We start from the raw sequence: 22,409 nt of genomic DNA, 5'->3' as shown, positions 1-22,409 counted from the left end.
TTTTTTTCCTAAAGGAAAAACCGGAGCACCTGGAGAAAAACCTATGCATTTAGTTTAAAGAGTGTCTGTCATGAAATCCGGGTGATGGTGGTGAGAGAGAACGCAGCAGACCCAGGTAGGAGATGAGTGATGGTTTTCTCTGAGAGAGCACTGGGAGGTGGAAAATCAGAGGGAGTGCTAGGAGACTCAGTGGGAGCACTGGGAAACTCAGAGGGACCACTGGGAAACTCAGGGGGAGCACTACAAAACTCAGAGAACTAGGAGACTCAAAGAGAGCACTAGGACACTCAGGGGAGTACTAGGAAACTCGGGAGCACTAGGAAAGTCAGAGAAAGCATTAGGAAACCCAGAGGGGCACTAGGAAACTAAAAGAGAGAACTAGGAGACTCAAAGAGAGCACTAGGAAACTCAGGGGAGTACTAGGAAACTCAGAGAGAGCATTAGGAAACCCAGAGAGGCACTAGGAAATTAGGGGAGCTCTAGGAAACTCAGGGAAGCACTAGGAGACTCAGGGGGAGCACTAGGAAACTCAGAGGGAGCACTAGGAAACTCAGAGGGAGCACTAGGAAACTCAGAGGGAGCACCAAGAGGTGAGGACTGAAAGCGACTGAATGCAGGCTGGCAGCGTGAAGAGGAGAGGCTGTTGTGGTAGCGGGAGGCGCAGAGTCTGCTGCGGCGGCGAGGGGCGCAACGTCCGCAGCAGCAGTGACTGGAAGTGGTACTGGTCCCGAAGACGACGGAAAGGCTGTAGCAACGGTGACTAGAGGCGTGGCTGAGGTAGACGCTGAAGAAGTGGCCGGAGCTGAGGTAGACGCTGAAGACGTGGACGGAGCTGGAGCTGGAGCAGATGCAGAAGACGTGAATGGAACTGAGGTAGACGCCGGAAACGTGGGCGGAGCTGGAGCAGATGCAGAAGACGTGAACGGAACTGAGGTAGACGCTGCAGACGTGGACGGAGCTGGAGCAGATGCAGAAGAAGTGGACGGAGCTGAGGTAGACGCTGAAGACGTGGACGGAGCTGGAGCAATTGCAGAAGAAGTGGACGGAGCTGAGGTAGACGCTGAAGACGTGGACGGAGCTGGAGCAGATGCAGAAGAAGTGGACGGAGCTGAGGTGGACGCTGGAGACGCCGGAACTGAGTTGGTGGAGTTGAAAAACGGAATGTCCGGCTTTGCATTTAGTTTAGTGTGTCCATTTAAAGACACACTCTAGGAGACTACTTCAAAGAGTAGTAGTCTTCGAAGTAGACTGCTACTTTTAAGACGAGACTAGTAGTAGACTAGAGACAAAGGTAAATTTAAAAGACACCAATTAGCCTAATCATTTTTCCCCCGAATGATAGGAAAAACCGGAGCACCCGGAGAAAACCTATGCATTTAGTTTAGAGTGTCTCCATTTAAAGACACACTCTAGGTGACTACTTCGAAGTAGACTACTACTTCAAAGACTAGTAGTAGTCTGTAGACTAGAGACAAAGGTAAATTTAAAAGACACCAATTCACTTTTTTTACCAAATGGTTGGAAAAAGTCTTTTCAAACGTTATTATCTAATGATTGGAACTATTCGTCCGTCCTTCCATCCGTCCATCCATCCATTTTCTTCTGCTTCTCCATCCGCTTCGCATCGCAGGGGTAGCAGCTTAAGTAAGGAGGCCCAGATTTCCCTCTCCCCAGCCATTTGGTCCAGGAGTTCCCAGATCAGCGGAGAAACATAGTCCCTCCATTGTGTCCTGGGTCTTCCCCTTGGCCATCTTCTGATGGGACGTGCCTGAAATACCTCCCTCACCAGGGAGGCGTCCAGGAGGCATCCTAACCAGATTTTCCGGCTCAAGACCATGGCCTTGGATTTGGAGGCACTGATCCTCATCCCAGGCGCTTCGCACTCGGCTGCAAATCGCCTCCAATGAGAGTTGTAGATCACGACCCGATGAAGGCAGTAGGACCACACCTTCTGCAAAAAGCATAGGATGCGATCTTAAGGCTACCAAATCGGATCCCCTCAACACCTTGGGTGTGCCTAAAAATTCTGTCAATAAAAGTATTGAACAGAATTAGTGACATAGCAGCCTTGGCGGAGTCCAACTCTCACTGGAAACGAGCCCGAGTTACTGCCAGGAATGAGGACCAGACTCTGATACCGGAGCTTCTGTAGCTCAGGATCAGATCACCGAGGTCCCCCACCTTCAGCTGCCATCCTTTTGATACTGTAACCCACCCCTTTATCCCCCCCACAGGTGGTGAACCTATGTGAAGAGGGAATCAGATCTCGCGTTTAACCCCTATACCGTTATCTACTGTGGCACTCCGGTCTGCTCATTTTTCTCCCCTTGGTTTCTGTGGGACAAACCCTCCTGACTGCCGATGTAGAAGGCCGCATTTCAGGCTTCCTCTTGCTGGGGGGTGTTGGCTTCAACTTTGCTTCTGTTGTCAAATTTTCATCATTGAAGGCTGGCTCTATCTTCCCTTCCCGCAGAACCAGAATTCTTCGATTGCATATCGATTTTGTTTTGGGAAGCTGGTTTTTTTTTTCCTGCATCGGTGGTAGCGGTTTGAGTTGTTTAGCGTCTATTTCTATTTCAGCTTTGGTTTGATCAATTTTATCTTCTAACTTAGCCCCTTTGCTCTTTATGGTTGCCTTCAAATTCTCATGCTGCTTCTTCTCGGTCATGTACATTTCTGTCACCTTACGTATTTGGTTGGTGACTTCTTTAATCTGTTGTTGATCTCTCTGCCTGGATTCAGAGAATACCTTTATCTGATAATTTAAGCATTTATTTTCTTTCTTCAGGTCTCTCCAATCATATTCGGTATGGGCTAAACTTTGCTTCACAGCCAGAGCCTCTTTCTTTTGCTGTAAAGCTAAGAGCTTTGAGGTCTCAGCCTGCTCCTCCATGAGTTTACTCACCTCCTGTTCTTTTTTTGTCAGACGTTCTTTTAATATCCTATTTCGCTTTTTTTCCACAGTTAGTGCGCATGAAGATAAATCCACCCTTGCTTTAAACTCTTGTTTAGTTCTCTCGATGGCTTCCTCCATTGGGGTTAAGGGAATTTTCTTCTCAAGAGTTTTGTTTTCCTTCTCTGCCTCTTTCAAATACTTTTCCAGAGCTTTTATTCTGGCCTCAAGAACTTTGGTCTTGTCTTTTTCTTTCAATAGCTCATTATTCTTTATGCCAATTTCGTCGATCTTTCGGGACACCTCAACCTCAAGTTTCTTCATTTCATTTTGTTGCTTGTCAAGCTTTGCTTGGTATGCTGTCATTTCAGAAACCATTTGCCGTTTTTCTCCCTCAATCTTCTCAACTTGGAGTTTTGAGTCCCTCTCCTGGTTTTTTAAAGAGGCTTGAAGCTCTTTAACCTTATTTTTGTAGTCTTTTATCTCAGTTAACAGCTGAGTCCTGTGGTAACTCCGGTTCTCTACCTCGTGTTGTAATTTTGGGATTTGTTGACTTTCCAGGTATTTGTTTTGTTTGAGGGACCAGTGTAGTTCTTTTGTGAGTGAATCAATTTTCTCATTTAGAAACTCAATTTGTATATGAGCTTTTTCCAAATCCTCCTGCAGTACGTTCTCCTTAATTAGCAAGGAAGACTTTTCTTTAATCCTTTGCAAAAAATCCATAACCACAAGAGCCAACTCATCTCTTGTCATTTGTCTAATTTGGGACTTAGTTAATGAATCCGGGTCAATTTCTGACATTTTGACTCTCCAACCGATGTATCAGAAAAGCTACAAAACAAATGCAATGTTATATCCTATATGGAAAAACCAACGTCCGTGCTGCTTCTTGAGCTTCTTGCAAATTTGATTCAGATGCAGGACATTCAAGGCATCTGTTATGACATCACAACACTTTGACATCATCAGATTCTGCTCTAATTAAAAAACTACAACACCTAGACTCTTCAAACCTGGACTAGATTATTCTGCTATAATAGTAGGATATTTATAACCATGTTTGGGTTTTAAATATTCAGTTTGAAGAGGAGAATAATCTATTCCAGGTTTGAAGAGTCTATGAGTTGTAGTTTTTTTAATTAGAGCAGTTCTAGTAATGAAAGAGGTGCCAAAAATAGTGATTATCAAACTTTATTGAGTTTTCACAAATCAGAAAAAGGTTTCACAAATCCCAAACATGGTGATAAATATTCTGCTATTAGAGCAGAATAATCTAGTCCAGGTTTCAAGTCTCTAGGTGTACTAGTTTTTAAACTAGAGTTGATTAAAGATGCGGAAAGTAGTGAAAAATTACGTGGATTTGCCCTTTAGCTATTGGAAGGTGGAATTGGAAACCAACTTCAGCTTTGTGAAATATAGTTGGTAAATTTTGCAAACGTAAAAGTCAGATGTTTACTTTGTGGCACTTTGCTACCAGAAAACGTGTTCATCTCTTAGCAACTGNACTAGAACTGCTCTAATTAAAAAACTACTACACCTAGACACTTGAAACTTGGACTGGATTATTCTCCTCTTCAAGCTGAATATTTAAAACCTGGTTTGTGATTTGTGAAACCTTTTCCTGATTTGTGAAAACTCAATAAAGTTCGATAATCACTACTTTTTGGCATCTGGATCACACTAAAACTGCTCTAATTAAAAAACTACAACTCATAGACTCTTCAAACCTGGACTAGATTATTCTGCTATAATAGCAGAATATTTATAACCATATTTGGGTTTTAAATATTCAGCTTGAAGAGGAGAATAATCTATTCCAGATTTGAAGAGTCTATGAGTTGTAGTTTTTTAATTAGAGCAGTTCTAGTAATGAAAGAGGTGCCAGAAATAGTGATTATCGAACTTTATTGAGTTTTCACAAATCAAAAAAAGGTTTCACAAATCCCAAACATTCTGCTATTAGAGCAGAATAATCTAGTCCATGTTTCAAGTCTCTAGGTGTACTAGTTTTTAAACTAGAGTTGATTAAAGATGTGGAAAGTAGTGAAAAATTAAGTGGATTCGCCCTTTAGCTATTGGAAGCTGGAATTGGAAACCAACTTCAGCTTCGTGAAATATAGTTGGTAAATTTTGCAAACGTAAAAGTCAGATGTTTACTTTGTGGCACTTTGCTACCAGAAAACGTGTTCATCTCTTAGCAACTGAATAACAAATATTGTTATCGTTCAAAAAACATAAGGCTTCTTCTGCTCTTTTGAAGTGCTACTTAGGATAGGGAGGTACCAAGATGGCGGACTGACAAGCTACGTCTCTGAGATCTCCACATAAGATCAACTTTCCAACTAAGTCACGTAGTATATTTCCACCCGAAAGTTCATGATGGATTCCCAGAAGCTCACAAAGAATGCAAAATCCCGAACACCAGGACTCTTGAAGCAGCAACAGACACATAGACCGATGGAACATGACTACGCTGAATCTCAAATAAACGTTACCGAGGCGTGACCGTGATGTTGATTCGGCTCCCTCAACTCCGAGGAAAGAACCGCCTGGTAAGAAAACCAAGCCAATAGAAGTCAACACAGAGACGAAAGTACCCAACAATACTATTCTTGAGGCAATATTGAGTCTGCAGACAAAAATAACGGGAATGGAGACGCAATTAGAAGATATCGGAGAGGAAAACCGTCAAGCTAGCACATTGATGGCTAACCTAGCAAAGGCGGTGCAACTGAATACTGTTGAGCTAAAGCAGGGGTGCCCAAAGTCGGTCCTCGAGGGCCGGTGTTCTGTCAGATCAGCATACATTACCGTCACATAGTCATACGCTTAGCTCATACGTTGTATACATATACAACGTATGCATACGTCATATACGTTACCATGACAACGTATGGCAATACTTTGTCATGGTAATACGTATGACAACGTAATATGATTTTATTTAATCAGCAACATAGAATAATGACGTAGATCATCATACACGTTGTTATTAACAGTTAATCAATCAAACCGATGTGCTCTGCTTTGAAATACTTTATAAACCAAACATTTTCAACCAGACCTGTCTGAATAATATCGGTGTTTAACTCCCACTCATTGGAGAAAGCTAGCGGGAGTTTTTATAACAGTGTGCCAGGAGTTAGGCGTTTTCTCTCGGTATACCGAACCTGGAGCGCCCGGCCAGCTGACAGCTGGCGGCAGCTGACAGCTGGGGGGGAGCTGGCTGTTAACGCAGCGGTAGCAGACAGGTCCGAAAATGTCAGAGCAATATTGCAATTAGGTGATGTATTGATGAACCGAGCAGATATTTGAGATTTGCACACTTACATTCTCGCCTAAAAACGTTGTACCAGATTACATTGTCATTTAAAGTGTTATAAAGCTAAATACTTTGTCGCTATTCATCGCCATTGACATTCTGCCTGAACGCCCCATAGACATAATATAAGAGTAATAATAATATAAGAGTAATATATAATATTACATAATATTATGTCTATGCACCCTATGGCTAGCTCCATGGCTAGCTCACTGTGTCTTACTCTGCAGTTGTGCAGTCACAATGTCTGGGATCATGAGCGCCCCCTGACATGAGGCAAGAGAACTGCTTGCCTCACCTCAAGTCTGTTCTCTGCCGTTTCTTATCGCTCCTCCGCACACAAAACAAGATACACACAGCAGCTGACAAAAAAAAACAAACAAACAAAAAAAAACACTGTACATTATAGACATAAGCTAAATTATGGAAAATCAGTCCATATATTAAATGTTTTTTAGCCATTTTATTGCCGGCGTACAGACAGGACGAACTTGCTCCCATAGAATGGCAGCCTGTTAGCGAGAGGTTGCGCAATACCAGGTGAGGCTCAGCTCGCTGCTGCCTCACCGGCTTCGCTTCTGAGCATTTGAATGGGAAAATGCGAAAATCCAGCGATTTTGAAGAAAAAAATCATCAGAATTGGTTAAGCTAAGTAAAAAATAGGTACTTTATAGTACAAACCACATGATGAAAATAGCAATATAAATGATTTTATTATTTTTCCATGATGAGAGCCTCACCTGCCTCCCCTGACCGCACGTCACTGATATATATCCATCAATGCTGGTGCCTCGCGCTCTGTCCTTCTCTCTCACTTCCCGCTATTTAACAGTGGGTTTCAGGTTACATTGTGTTGCATTCAATGTTTCGGAAAAAAGAGTTTCAATAAAGAGTTATGGCCCGATTTGCCATAACTATTTATTGAATTCATGGTCGCTAGCTGGGGTAGCAACAGGGATGGCAAGGCTCTCGTTTGGGGTGGCAACTGCCACCCCATGCCACCCCAGTAGATCCGCCCCTGCCTATCAGTAAGTTTTATATGCACCGCAGCGATATTAGATTTTAGCTTTTATCTCACGACTTCCAGGTACTTTTCTATTCATTTTTACCAAATATTAATTAAAGAGTTCTCTCTTGAGTAAAACCAGAGCACGCAAATAGTAAACATATTTTATCCTAGTATGCTTTACTCATGGATAAACAGAGATTTTTCTTCCCCGTTTCAAACCCAGATGTAGTACCTGTACCACGCCGCTCTGATGTAATTTACATTCTCGACACATGGAGGCAGTGCACTCCAAGCCAGACTGCCCCTGCTGACATTCAACGCTCCCACAGATGATGTTACTCTCTATTACATGGATCTTTTCCAGTTGGTGAAAATGTGCTTTCAGACACCCAGTCTTCATCTCAAAGGGGCCTTTTAGCAGGAGCGATGCTTTGTTGTGCTCAGACACACAGCGCTGTTAGTTATATGATAAAAGTGGGCTCACGAGGTGGCAGAAGAAAGGATGAAAGCTGCAGAGACTTCTTTTTTTTTTAAGTGCATGATTAATACAGGGGGCCTCAGATCAATGCAGGAGCACCAGAATAGGGCCTGGCAGAGAGCTCCCCTTCATGTTTCATGTTGCAGCTCATAACACATGAAGAGGCTCGTCCATCACCGCGTCAGGCTGCCTGTCACATGTTGGCTGTCGGGGCGTACAAGAGGTGCAGAAAGGCACTTCCCTCTGCTGCTCCGTTTGATTTGTCCTTTGAGCTGTCGGTCCTAGCATGCGCTCCTGAACCAGTTTCACTCGTAGTTAATTCCACGTGTCTTCTTTCTGTGACAAAATAATGATTTTTCTCTCTCTCTCTCTCTCTCTCTCTCTTTTCCCCTCCTGCTTTTGTTTCCACTGCAGTGCATTTGTTTAGATGACTTGTGTTAAATTGTGTTGCTGAGGTCAGGGGCTGCCGGGTTTTAATCACAACCACAGACCCAGCTGGGGCTTCCAGCTTCCATTTACCTCTGATAACCTCCGCGTTCCCATTTTCATCAGTCCGGCTTGTGTTGAAACCTTCCAGGAGGCACTGGGCCTCCAAAATTTTCGCATGCATGTAAATGCGCGATGGATAATTATCACAAGGGTGTGCAAGTGGAAGCATGTGACATGACTTACTTTAAATTGTTGTGGCCAAAAGCTTTGATGTGTTTTATTTAGGTCTTATGGGATACACCAACACAAAGTAGCTCATGACTGTGAAGTGGAAGGTAAACTACAGTATATATATAGTTTTCGAACCTTTCGAGAAAAAAATTTGAAAAGTGCGGTATGTGTTTGTGTTCAGCTTCCCTGAGTCAATATTTTTTATTATAGACCTCCTTTTGTTGCGATGAGAGCTGCAGGTTTTCTTTACCGGTTTTGCAAAAGAAAACTGAAATCTTTGCCCATACTTTTGTTGTGAAATAGCGGAAGATAAGTCAGCTTTGATGGAGAGGATCTGTTAAAAAAAAAACAAACAAGCAAATTGAAATTCACTCATTTGCAAATTTTGCAGGGACTTGTGAGTTTCACCAGTTGTCGCAACTTTTTTGAAAATCTGGCCAATCACCTTAATGTTTTCTGCGTTTCCTTTTTTTCTGACCAATCAGTACAACTCGCATGAATTTTTTTTATTTGTATCAAGGGTGATATTTCAAGAAGGCACTTGAAAATGCTATTTTCTCTTTAAATATTAACTGTGTTAAAATCCTGTTGTTTTCGTGAAGGTTTTGTGCGGCACTTTCAACTTTTGTTGAAATGCTACGGCAAAAATAGAGCTTACAAAAGTGCAACTTTGATTACAACTTTTGGAGAAAAAAGTGTTGCGAAATCAGTCATTTCAGGCCACAACAAACACAATTGCTTTAAAGGACTGATTTATGGAGCACACAACTTATGCTTGTAATAACCAACAACTACTCTCCCACCTGAGTTGTTGCTCTGTGTAGCTCCTCCAGAGTTACCACATTCCCCCTTTAGCCGTCTTGACAGCTAAACAGTAAAGACGGGCGTTCGTCTGTTTGCTAATTATCTAATTTATGAAGGCACAAAAGCTTTTGTTTAGGAATATCAGGTTAAAAGGAGTCTGTATCCAATTCCATGCCACTAGTTTCAGATGTTTATTTGTTAAAAAGCTTTAAAAAAAACATATAATTTTTCTTCTGACTCACATTTAAGCACTGCATTGTGTTTGCCTGCCACATAAAATCCGAGCAAAATATGCTGAAGCTTAAGAAATATGAGCACAAGGCTCTGTAGCTGGAGTTTTTTTTTATACGCATTTTAAAAGAACCTCTTTACAGAGAGAATCAAACCTGAATAGTCTCCTGAGATGAGATAAAGCAACAATGTTTATGCCATGAATAAATCATTAATGAAAGGATTGGTTATAGTCTGCTCGGCTTGTAAAAGCAGAAAAAAAGGCAGCTGACCCTGTTAAATCATTTACCCGACCCTTCATTAGATTAAGCACAGGGAGTTAAGCACACAGACATACAAACCTCCAGGCCAATAACTGTCAGATGTCCAAAATTCATCCTCATCCTGCACTAAATATAAACTCTTGGGTTTTTTTTTCTCATGTCATTCCAGCACTGTACTCCGCTTCCAGTGCAGTATCTGGTAACTGAATAAAAAGCGAAAGATAAGCACTCCTGGATTAAGACGAGACGCCGTGTGGGCTGTAACAGAGATGTCAAGGTGAATGTGAAATGAGAAGAAGCATCAATGCCTTTCATTATAAGGAGCAGGTTTCACCAAAACAGGCCCGAACAGGTTGCAGATTCCTGCGGAACGCTATGAATAGAGCGCCGTGGGAACCTACTGTCTGCCTCCTGTCGGTTTTCTTCGTATTGACACACGGGCAGAGCGGCTAAAGGTATGCTGAATGAGCGAACGAGTGACAGGCCTATTGTGGTTGGAGGATAGGAGCAGGAGGATTAGTCTCCTTTTGGCACTGATGGTCCTCGGTGTGGAGGGAATCTGTCATCAGCGGAGCTGCAGGTGGTCCACGGCTCTGAGCAGGGGGGCTCGAGCAAGAAAACAAGTGGGGTTTTCAGCTGGGAGCAGGGCGATGTTTACCCTGAGTTGCCCTGGAATCCGATTCTCTACACCTTAGCTCCTCACCTCTACTCTGATCGCGGTTGTGCCGCCACTCCTCCCCACCCGACCCACACTCGTCCCCCGCAAAGGGGCCAGAGCTTTGGAGCGAGTGTAATAATGCCTTTCCCTGCAGGTAGAAAGAAAACAAGATTACGTTTTTTCAATTAGAGGGACTCACACTGAAAACATGCAGCGCTGCTCCAAACAAGGCCAGCATCTCTGCTCTCCCCACTTCCACTGGTGCAGCAGAGAGCTGAATATTTCAGCAAAATTTGTCATGGCGGACATTTTTCAAGATGGTGGTCAAAGAAAAGGCTTTTTTTTAACTGAAACTAGTAATATGTATCATGGATAAATACTTTTAGTGCCAAACCATACATAATTGAATTAACAGAAATCATGTTCACTGATTTACATTGACAACCAGGGTGACCATGATAAAATGGTCACCCTGGTTGTCATGGTGGCCATCTTGAAAAATGGCCGCCATCTCAAAATTCTAGTGGCTAATGGGAAATATGAAAAACATATGACCTGAAGGGTAAACATGTACATTTTTATGTTTGCAGACACACTTGAAAATTTGTTGAAGTCATATGCTGCACTACACTCCTCCCCCCCCCTCCCTGAGCCCATTCAGAGGTGACCTGTGGATGGCTGGATGGATTTCTGGGCCGAGCCAGCACCAGTTGAATCATGAGTCTCTGTAAAAGTTTGGATGAGTGTCTCATAAGGGCGTGATGAGACAGGTCTCATAAAGATGACTGAGAGCCCCCTGCATGTCACCGGCCCCTGCCAGGAAAGCCCCGTGATGTACGAGGCCCAGGACACCTCTGCTAATAAGACTCATCTCTTTAATTGGCTTTATGGTGCGGCTGCCCAAATGACACCGGCATGCGGCCGTGTGCGCGGTGAATGCGTGTGTGCGCATCGACCCTGTCTGAACCGGGTCCGTTTTGTGCATGCATGTGCTTCTTTAATGTGCCCGTGTGGGTGGAAGCTCATGAATGTTCCCGTTATTAGATTTCTCACTTCCCTTCCTCCTCCAGAGCGGAGGATGAGCAGCCTCATTAGTAGGAGAGCACTTCCACTGCTGGCCATGATTTAACACCTTACCCAATCATAATTTATTCAATCTATTCTTAAGTATTGCATGCACTGCTAGATAGGGGTTAGGTTATGTAAGGGTGCAACAGTACCTTGTCTGAATGTGGTATGATGATGATTATTAATCTAAGGAAGCTGCAGATGGTGAGCTACTTTAAAAGTTCATCAGGTGCAGAGGCTGAACCTCAAAATTGTATGTGCTGTATTTTATTTGAGATGCCATCTGATGGACCATAACAGAGCACTGCGCAGAGTGAGAAAACCATGGTTCTGAAAAGTATCGACATTTCTAATCACTCAATGCTTGGCTGGGCCTCCTATTTGCATGAATTACTGCATCAATGCGCCGTGGCATATGATCCAGGTGATCGGCGTGTGGCACTGTGTAGGTGTAATGGAAGCTCAGATTTCTTTGATAGTGGCCTTCAGATCATCTGCCTTGTTGGATGTAGTGTCTCTCATCTTCCTCTTCACAACAGCCTGTAGATTTCCTAAGGGGTTCGGATCGGGGGAATTTGGCTGGCCAATCAAGAACAGGAACATCATGGTCATTGAATCAGCTTTTGGTACCTTTGGAAGTGTGGGCAGGTGTCAAGTCCTGCTGGAAAATCAATTCAGCATCTTCATACAACTTGTCAGTAGAGGGAGGCGTGAGGCGCTGTCAAATGTCTTGGTAGACGGCTGCATTGACCGTGGACTTCAGAAAGCCCAGTGGATCAACACCAACAGATGACATGGCACCCCAAACCACCACTGACTGAAAATGTCACACTGGACTTTGAGCAAAGTGGATTCTGTGCCTCCTCACTCTTCCTCTAAAACCCTGAGACCTTCATATCCAAATAAAATACAGAATTTACATTAATCTGAAAACAGGACTTTTGACCGTTGCACGAAAGTCCAGTTTGTTTTCTCCTTAGCCCAGGTAAGACTCTGGTTCAGAAGTGACCTGATGGGGCGAAAGCCACATTTGTAGTCCCTATCTAGTATTCATCTGTGTCTGCAATAGATTTTGCTTGACAATCTTCTCAAGAATGTGGTTCTCCCTGTTGCTGGTGCACCTTATCCTACCACTCTTGTTCCCGTCCACCTTCTTCAGCAATTACCTTTTTTTTTTAACCTTCCTTGTTAAGGGTGGCGCTGACTGTCTTCTGACTGCAACAATTAAAAAACGTAATCAAAAAACACCAGGTACAAACACTTTTGCCAGGTTTAGATTGAGCAAATTTAAGGAGTATGAGACGTTTTGCAGGGCACTGTTGCATTTCTTTGTTGTCTCCAATCAGAAAAGTGGGGGAGAAGGAGGAAGAGGGAGAGGAATCAGAGGTGGTCAAAGACGAGAAGAGAGAGTGCAGACACGGAGAAGGGGAGCTGGTACTCGTTAGCGCGCTGTTCATCAGTCTTGTGGGGGTCAGGGTTCAGGGAGCCCCAAGGCTCGGTGTGTGACCGGTCACCTTTCACCCCTGACCCCCGCAGCCAGCACCTGGAGCTGAGGTATTTCCTCATAACGTTAACTCCTTCATTATTGATTCGCAGCTAGAAGGGCCGAGGCCTCGAAGCACGTGTGGATCTGAGATGTCTTTAGATGTTTCAGCATTTGAATTCAGAGAAAGCGCCACAACCGACTGTTCCAGCTCAAACGAGGGCAAGGTGGGAGAGAGAAATAAAGGGGAATCAAAAGAGGACAAGGAGGTACAGGAGATGGAACAGTCGGAGGAGAAAGAGGAAGAGGAGGAGGGAAGTCAGGGTCACAGCTGCGATAAAGAGGTCGGAATGAAAGATGTTGCTTCGGTCGGACAGGGAGGAAAATAAACATCCTCCCTAAAAATAGTTTGCTGTCCACTTCATGCAGCCCAGCTCTCACTCCAGCCAGGTGTTGGAGCAGCTTTGCTCCCCATAACAGAATCAGGACCGCCTAACTTTTCCAAGCAAACTGGCTTCATAATGTAAAAAATGTGTCTCCGGGCTTTGATGTGAGGGTTCCCTCAAAGCTCATAAGACAAACAGTCGGGGGATATCTTAACCCCTCAAATAAATATGACATGCCTGTCTTAACTTCATATCTGCTCCTGCCTGTTGTGGCTCAACTTTGACCTTTTTCCGTGACCCATGCTGTTGACTTTCCTTCTCTCCGTATGTCTTCATTTCCCTTGAAGAATCTCTCCTGAGCTAAGGTGAACTGCTTGGAAATCCGTCTGAATGAAGCTTTTTCTTTTCTCTCTCTTCTGGCTGATGGACAGATTCCAGTTTGATTGAACCCAAATGCTCAAGGCAAATAAGACAAACAAGAACACACACACACACACACACCTGTGTCTCCCTCGGCCTATCTTTCATCACCCTGCTTTTTGTTATGTGTCCGTCTTCCGGGGGGCCCCCTCCTTTCGCTATTTATGCCTGCAGAGCTACTTTGTTGTGCTTTTAGTGGCTCGGTTTGCGGATGGAGCAGATGCTGGAGCTGATATTCCCTGATCCTGCATTGAGCTGAGATAAGAGCAGATTGATGCCCGAGTTAGGGAGCACGGGAGTAATTGCTGAGGCTTTGATGATCCCGGCCAAGAGCTCTGCTTGCTAACAAGGACGTCCTCATATTTGGGATTTTTTTCTCCTCATCCCTACAGGTTTGAAATAGTCTGAAAACGTGTACACGCACTCATCATGTCCATGAATGTCACATACATTTGGTGAGTTTTGTGATGAATTTGAACTGTTCTTGGACATGAAAAAATTGCCAAAGCTAAAGCTGGACAGACGAAGTCTGAATTTAATCATGAATTTATTCATGCAGACCCAGATTTTTGTATACACTCCCATTAATATTTGCATAGATGTACCTTGACCATCATCTACGGGCCTCTGGTAGATGAACGTTTGTCCCTTCTCGGTAGAATTGGTAAAGCTTTTTCAGATTAGAAACATTAATCCTCATGTTTGTCTATTTTATGTTTGAGATCATTGTTGTCCCAGTTGTCCAAGTTTCAACCATCGAGATGTCCAGTTGAGGAAAATCAGTCTTCCCTTTGTTTAAACTAGTTTGTGCAAAACGTCACCCAGCACGATGATTGTCTGACCATAAGGGTGTTCATTTTGGAGCAGGTTCTTATTTCTTGGACCCTCTCAGTCCAAGGCAATGTAAAGCTTGCTTAAACCCGACCGGGGACACCAGTACTCCACCGGTTTCCAGTGTGTGAACGGTGGTGGTTTTGTACTTTTGCTGCCTCCATCCATCGTCTATACCCACCTATCCCTTCAGAATTACAGGGGCAGCTCATACCTACCTACATGAAAACTCCGTGCAGAAAGAACCCGGCCCGGGATTCAAATCCAGGACCTACCTGCTCTACCAACTGCACCACCGTGCAGGCCTTTTCTGAACTTGTTTCTTCTGAATTTGGGGTCAGATGACTGAACTTTACACACAACTAGGTACTCTGGAACCTTCTGGAATAATCCGGACCTCAAACCTAATAAAAAAAATGCATAGAGTTCCACTAAAACCTGCTACATTAAATAAACTTTAACTTGCTAGTTTTGCCATGAAGTGCAGTGAACGATCAAGCCAAATTTGTGTCTAACGATCGCTGATGGCAACAAGGAGGCCTAAACTTAATGTGTAATTCCTGCCCATGATTAGTGTGAGGTAACCTCTGACCTACACTGTGGACATGTTTGTGCAGCAATGCATGCTCAGATCTGATGCCTCTTTTTGTTTTTCTTTTCATTTTTGCTCTGAGTGTGAAATCATGCATGCGTACATTAGGCGTTATAATGCTCATCTCTTTGTTTCTAAGGCCATGCCACTGTGACAGCGTGTGTATGTGCCGGAGGGGGCCTCCTCCAGTTTTTTTTAGTTTTTTTTTTACAGCCTCTTTATTTATAGCCTGCACAGAATCACGCTCAGCTGAAAAAGCTATGACATAATCAGGCTGACAGATAACATTCTGTCTGCAGATAGAGTTATCTACAGCTCTGGATATAAGCTTATTTTCATAGAATAAAGGCTCTCGTCCGCTTCGCATGAAATGAAAGCGCAATCAGATGACGTTTCATTTGCAGGGGCGCGAGGCTTGCCTGCTGGGGTTACACTTGGAATATAAATATGTGATCAAAGTTACAGCAGCCTGTACAATTTCCCAAAGCACCCGCCGGCAGGAGGTGGGGGGATAAAAGTCCCCTGATGAGGTTGTTCGGTGGGGCGGTGCTCTGATTAGAGGTGGATGCTGGTGGCTCTTCAGCCGAGATCTGAGCAATCTGGTCTGTGTTCTGCTGTGATGACGCCACTGAGGACATGTCAGGGACACCAGGCGGCAACAATGACATGTTGATCCCACGGGCTTTGGACGGTTGACCTGACGCTTGACTGGTACAAGAGGGTTCAGACAGGACGGATATCCAAACAAACAAGCAAATCTTATCTCAGCCCTGCCCCAGCCCTCAACCTCAGCTCTTCCTGCTTATTCCCAGGGAGTTGCTTCTTCTCTGAGGGAGGATAAATTCCTGGATTTGCGTAGGCCCTTGTCTCTTAGGGTTTTTTCACACTTGATAATCCAGTGTATTGGGGACCAAAATAATGACATCTGTTACATTTTCAGCTGGTTTGCTGCGGTTTGCTTTCACGCTGCATTGGGTCAAACGAAGCAAACTTTTTGAAAAACCTGTTCAACCCTTACCTGTGGTGCAACTCCAGGAAAACCAATGAAGAAGACGACTAAAACTACCTTCTTCACAATATGTAGTAAAAAATGGGGTGGCGTCAGATTTTAGCGGTTGTAGGATTTCTCTTTTGTCTTTGGTAAAAGATTACTAGTCATTTTCCCTGATAGAGCTAAACTCTCATGTTTGTTTATTTGTATTTACCCAGAATGCCTTTGCTTCCTGCTTTTGGAGCTGTCTCTCGTCTGCTTGCATCCACATGTGCATTTGCATCGCACTAAATCGCACCTCGACCAAATCAAGGCTTGGATTTTTGGGCAGACCAGAGTTTGCTTTTTTGGTCCGCATCAGAGTTTGATTGCGCATTCACACTTCCCCAAGCGAACTGAACTTTCCAGCCAATCAAACTAGAGTTCAATGAAAGCGGACCAAACAGGGCCGGTGCGAATGCACCACTAAACACTTCAAGGGGGATCTACTGCAGCGAGAGAGGTGATAAGTGGGAGATCATTACAAGCCCTGAGCCGGAGCCAAATGAGATGACGCACACCGCGGGATCATAATGCCGGGCGAAATCGGTAAGGACACTGAGATGAAATTAGACGTTAAACCCCTCTGTATCATTTAGCAACAATAATTTCTTCAGCGTGTCAGCGCTGTGGGCTACTTGTTCCGGTTCCAGCGCTTCCTTAAGAGAGCCAGCGCTCGGTTCAAAAAGGGGAGAGCAATGAGTCAGATCCTCAGCTCCAATTATATCTGCATCCCTGCAGTTTGCTCTTTGCAGCCGGCGCACACATCCCCACATAAGACACGCTTTGAAATCTAAGTTAGCTGCCAGGGATCGCCTGTAGCTGTCAAGAAAAATAACAGGCCGGCAAACAGAATCACACAGGCGGCGTCTGCTCCAATGGGAGCTTGTTGACCATCGCCGAGCCAAGGGACTGCGAAGGAGAGGGAGGAGGGGAGAGAGTTGGAGGGTGAGCTCACAGAGGTCGCTTTGAAGTTTCTATTCAGGTCTTTGTCCCATTCAGGCTGCTGGCAGTAGACATCTCTACTTGGGGCCGGGCCCCTCCCATCATCGCACCGTCTCCCTGCTCACTCACACACACGCTGCAAAAGAAAAAGCAGGCACGTCCGCAGGTCCTGTCCATCACAGAGGCCTTAATTAGAGCCGATTCAAATGCACCCTTTTGTACCCTTCTCACTCTCCTCTCTTTCTTTAACCCCCCACCCTCACTCATTTCGCTCTCTTTCACCAACTCCCACCCTCTCTTTTTCACCCTTTCCTCTCGCTTTCTAGACCCTTTTCCCACTTTTGTTGCCCTCCTTTTCTTGGCAGGGAGCGGGGCACCTCTCCAGACGTTTTCTTCTACATGCCATGAGCTCCCTCCCCTCCCCCGCCATCCTCCTTTCTACCCAACCGTCCCTCTGAGTCTGGAAGCCGAGTGTGACCTAATGTTTGACAGACAAGCATCCCCGGAGAAAGAACTCATCTATCAGTGGCTTGTAATTCTATTAGGATGGACAGAACAAACCCCCTCTCTCACCTCCAGGCCAACATTTGGCATATTATCTCTATCCGTTTAGCTCTTCTTCTAAGCCTCCAGGCAGTAGGTCTACAAAATACCAACAAATAACCAAAGTGAGTTGACAACATATGCAGCGGCCAGCAGAAGTACAAGTCTGTGTTTTAGACTTTTACAATCACAAACTTCTATGTATTTTTATTGGGATTTTGGGTGAGACAATGTGGTGGAATTTGGAAGGTTGTCAAGATTCTGGGGAGGAAAATGGCATAAATTCGACCCGAATGAAACGTTTTCCCATTCTTCTTTGCAAAAGGCCGTAATCTCGGTCAGACTGAATGAGGAGGTTCTACGAACAGCAATGCCAACCTCTCACCACAGATTCTCAACTAGCTTTGGTCCCAATTTTTGACTGGGCCATTTTTAGAAATCAATCTAGTTTAACTTAAATCATTCCACGTTAGCTCTGACTGTGTCTTTTGCAGCCTCTTTCTTCGAAGATTCAACTGGATTTAGTTTCATCTGTCTTCCCATTGGGTCTGTGAAGAGCAGTGGACCCAACTCTGCGTACGCATTGCTTCCATCTTTGTACGATATTGATTCTGTCTATTCTTTTAAAAAGCAGCTGTTTTATAAAGACAGCCATTTTTTTTATTAGCAGTTTTTTAAAATTTGATTTATTCTTTGATGTTTTAAAACTAGTCAGTTCAAGTCAACTGCATGAATGTAAGTGCTGATACTTGTAAACAATGTTGCTAGGTCCCTCTAGAGAAAGAGATTGTAGATCTCGGCGAGGTTTTTAACTGGCTAAATAGTTGTTTAATATCATTAAAACATTTTTTATATGCTGTTTTATTTCTTCTTTTAAGCTTTTATGCTTTAACTTCAGTGTTTTTATTTTTTAAAGTCTAATTTTACAATGAAACATTTTTTTTTACCTTTGAAAGTCTAATTTTACAATGAAACATTTTTTTTTACCTTTGAAAGATCCCATATGAAAAAAAAAAGTTTGCTTACTTACTAACATTACGCATCGCTGTCAGTTCAGTTCTTATTCAACTTAAACATATGTTGAAAATTAAATAGTGTAACTGATGTCTTACAGCATCTTTACAGTCCTTGTGGATGGTGATGCTGTGGGCAGGAAGAAGAAGCCTCTGACCGAAGACGGTTGCTGGCAATAACTTGACATCCCAATGGCTTAATAGTTCAGTATCCATTCAGCAGAAACCACATTCTGCAGTAACATGTCCTGAATGACTCCATCAGTTGTTGGTGAGTACTGCTGTTCCACCTCATTTGCGTTTGCTGCTTCTCTTTTGTGCTATCACACCTGAAAATCCAGTAAACTCGGTTCAGTTGGGCACCAAAATTACATTTGTTACACTTTCATCTGGTGCGGCATATTGCACTGTCAAAAAAACCTAATCCTTTAAAAAATTTGTTTGCCTCCTTGCCTGTGGTGGCGCTGCAACCACTGAGATAAATGACACAAAAAGCTCTGAACAACAACAACTTCCTTCTTCACAAATTGAAAACAAAAATGGAGTAGCATCAGATTTTAGTGGTTGCAGGATTTCTCTTTTGTCTTTGGTAAAACACTACCAGCCATTTCTACCTACAGCGAGCCGCTAGAGTCGTTTGTTTGTTTAGGTTGTATTTACCCAGAATGCCCTGCGCTATAGTCTCTTCCTGCTTTTAGGGAGGCCACCTGTCCGCTTGCATGGAGCTGAGCTAGAGTTCATTTCAACCGAATCGACACCTAAAAACGTTTTAGGCGAACCAGCGTTGGCGTTTTTGGTCTGCAACTAGAGTTCGATTGCAGATTCACGCCTCCGCATATGAGACGGTCTTTCTAGGTAAAGGAACTAGAGTTCGGTTGAAGCAGACTAAACAGGGCTGGTGTGAATGCACCATAGTTTAAAAAGCCGGGCAGAGAGATGTCAAAGTTATGAACACGATGTTTCCCCATAATGATCGGTGGAAGAGATGGTTTGAACTTCTTCTTTCTCTGCTCTTTGATCCTGCCCTGCATCCATAAAGCCTTCTTCTGTCAAATCCACTGGGATTTGGGGCCACACTTCAGGTACTGTCTGAGCTTTTGAGATGCTAATCAGCTGCTTCCACTTGTAAAAATACCTTGTTGCCACGATTATGCATCATAACAACCGTCAGAAAATATAAAAGCAGGAGCAAAAATTATTCCAGCTGCACGGCATCCTCAACCAGATGGAACAATTATCTAAACATGCAACGCCTCAACCAAAAAAAAAAGAAAAAAAAAAAAAAAAAAAAAGACGATGAACAAAAGTCTACACAATGCAAACAGTATGTTCAGATTTATTTGTAATGTTCTGTTCTTGTCTGACTAGAGCACCTTGTTTCACGTGTCTTCTTTACGTGACTTGGAGCAAATTGGACATCTTGTAACTTGGAATAAAGATAATAATAATAAAAAATAATCTTGATTTAATATTTTCCAGTCTTAAATTGTGTTTTAAGAGTGCACAGTTAATAGTTGGATGGGGAGAATGTCCCACCTGAGCAGTAAATCTGTCCAGATGGACAGCCATGTCTTGGCAGGTTCCATTTTCGGATGATGGATTGAACATTTCTCTGTGAGATGTTCAAATTATGGCCGAATCCTGACCCAAGGCTTATTAAGTCGTACATCTATAATAAGGATAAATTGCACTGAAGTTTACTTATTAGTAGAGTGCTGAAGGCAGTTTGCTAATTTTCACTTAGGGAGAGAGCAGAGTAAAAGCACCTGAGTGCAAATGCATGCCGCACTTTTCCGATTTTATTTTGAAAGACATTTTGAAAATCGTTTTCCAATGTTTACAGAAAATCCTCAGTAGATGTTAAAGTTTTGACAAAATGCTGAAAACTACGTGGCACACTATGTACACTATCCGTGTTCTGACTTTCTTGACCACAGACAGTTGCCTTGTTCTTCAGTGACTAACACAATTTCTCCCTAAAATCAAATCTAATCTGATAAGCTGGGATGGTATAATGTGGCAGCTTAAGATAGGAGGAGACCATTCCTCCACTAATCAGCATTCTTATCAACATTCCCCTGTGTTTATGTGTCAACAAGGACTGCCACATGAAACATCTCATCTCGTTAAAGGGAGAGCGGAGAGGAGGGAAGAAGAAGAAGAGAAGGCTGGGTTGTTAAATCAGGCAGGACTTGTTTAGCACAGACCGTCATTTGTCTGTAATCAGAGCTTTCCTGTCAGTCATAATGACTGAGACGAATAAAAGAGATGAGGGAGAGAGAAGGAAGACGTCTGGGCAGCAATCAAGCCAACCGCAAACAGGAAATGTAATGTCTGCGGATGCCCTGGCTGTTGTGTTTGGCCTCGCTGATGTTGCTGTTAAATCAAAAGCAGCATGAACGGCTCGTACAGCAGCCTTCAAGTGTCAGCCCTTCCCAAAATAGCCTGTTTACATTAGCCGCCTTTTCCCACTGCCTCAGCTGGCGCTGGTGTTTGGAATGGATCTGACTTGTTTGTCTTTATGCTCCTCGCGTTTCCCTTAAGCCGAGATTTCGCCGGCCGTGAAGCCGGACGGGAGTCATCTGTTTGTGCGGTTCTGCGGGGTTTGTGTCGTCTCTGTGGTTAATGGCTGCCGGGTATCAATCGCATCCGGATCCTCCCATCGCTCTTCAGATAACGATGGCTGACCACTTGACCCCGTGCATGCCCCGCTCACTCCTGAATCCACGGCCCGTTGATAGGCCCCCGTAACGCCGCCGAGGCTGCAGCACTTTCGGCTCCTACCTCACCTGGCCCGAGGATCACAGAAGGAAACGGGCCAGAGATCATTAGGAGCAGATTAAGAACAAGAGCGGAACACTTCGGCTGTGATTTATTTTCACTGTGTGGTTGCTGGACTAACAACACGCCAAACAGAGGCTTCATCCAGGAATAATGATGTCATGGCTTCAGAGTAAATATCAAAATGAGAAGCATCCGTGTCCTCAGCAGGGTTCAATTTGGACTTGAAGTTGAGAACACAGCAGACTAGCGTTGCTTTAGGAGTTACGGCGAAAGACTACTGAGCGAACTAAACATTTGTTGCGGAATATTTTTGGTAGCTAGCTGCAGATCTTCCAAAAAATGTGAAATATCTGTGTTATCAAACCCATATGGCAAGGATTTCCCGTTTCAGTGCTGTATATTATTATTAAGTACTTTTCTGGGAGGCTAACATCTGGAAAGTTTAGTTTTAGTGTCCCTCTGTCTGTGAAACTGTCGGATATATATGGCTGAGAAGGTTTCTATTACAAACATAATATGGCTGAAACGACTCATTTCCTTAGATTTTGCTCCCAATGAGTTAGGCATGCTGGGAATCTTTGAAAGTTGTTTTGATCAATACTTTCTCAGGCTTTCTAAAGTTCTTTCAAAGCCTTTTTTTTTTCTTTTTCGTTTTAGACTTTGGCTTTTTATTCATTTTCTGTTGAAGCCTTGTGATGTTATAATCCTGAGGTGGTTGAGTCTGTTTTCCCGTTTTCACAGCAGCGGGGTTGACTCCTTGTGAGATGTCACACCTGCAGGTTATTCACCGCTCAGCAGCATGGTGTCTGTAGGATCAGTGTTCCTCTCTTGCAGTTGCCTGATTGTTTCGTCTCGGTTGTGACAATCAGCCCATCTTGTTGTGAAACCACATTCTCCTCGTATTCAGAAGTCGGATATTCTGAACTCATTATTAGAAATGCCATAAAAATAACCCCCCCCCACTAAAGCAGGAATAGTGATCAGTATTGTTGGCAA

General features: G+C 43.7%; 1 protein-coding gene across 1 annotated transcript; it reads right to left on the bottom strand.

Moving 5' to 3' along the window:
* Positions 1-760: 760 nt before the first annotated feature.
* Positions 761-3,827, bottom strand: LOC107836532 (girdin-like). Its single transcript, XM_016672779.1, has 3 exons — positions 2,348-3,827; positions 930-1,169; positions 761-838 (listed from the first exon to the last, which is right to left on the bottom strand). The coding sequence occupies exons 1-3, from the start codon at positions 3,692-3,694 to the stop codon at positions 761-763; spliced, it is 1,665 nt and encodes a 554-aa protein (XP_016528265.1). The 5' UTR covers positions 3,695-3,827.
* Positions 3,828-22,409: the final 18,582 nt, after the last annotated feature.

Source organism: Poecilia formosa, unplaced genomic scaffold (genome assembly GCF_000485575.1).
Source record: "Poecilia formosa unplaced genomic scaffold, Poecilia_formosa-5.1.2 Scaffold66, whole genome shotgun sequence".
NCBI lineage: Eukaryota > Metazoa > Chordata > Actinopteri > Cyprinodontiformes > Poeciliidae > Poecilia > Poecilia formosa.
Note: the sequence above shows the minus strand (reverse complement) of the source record. Positions and strands in the feature narration are given on the sequence as shown.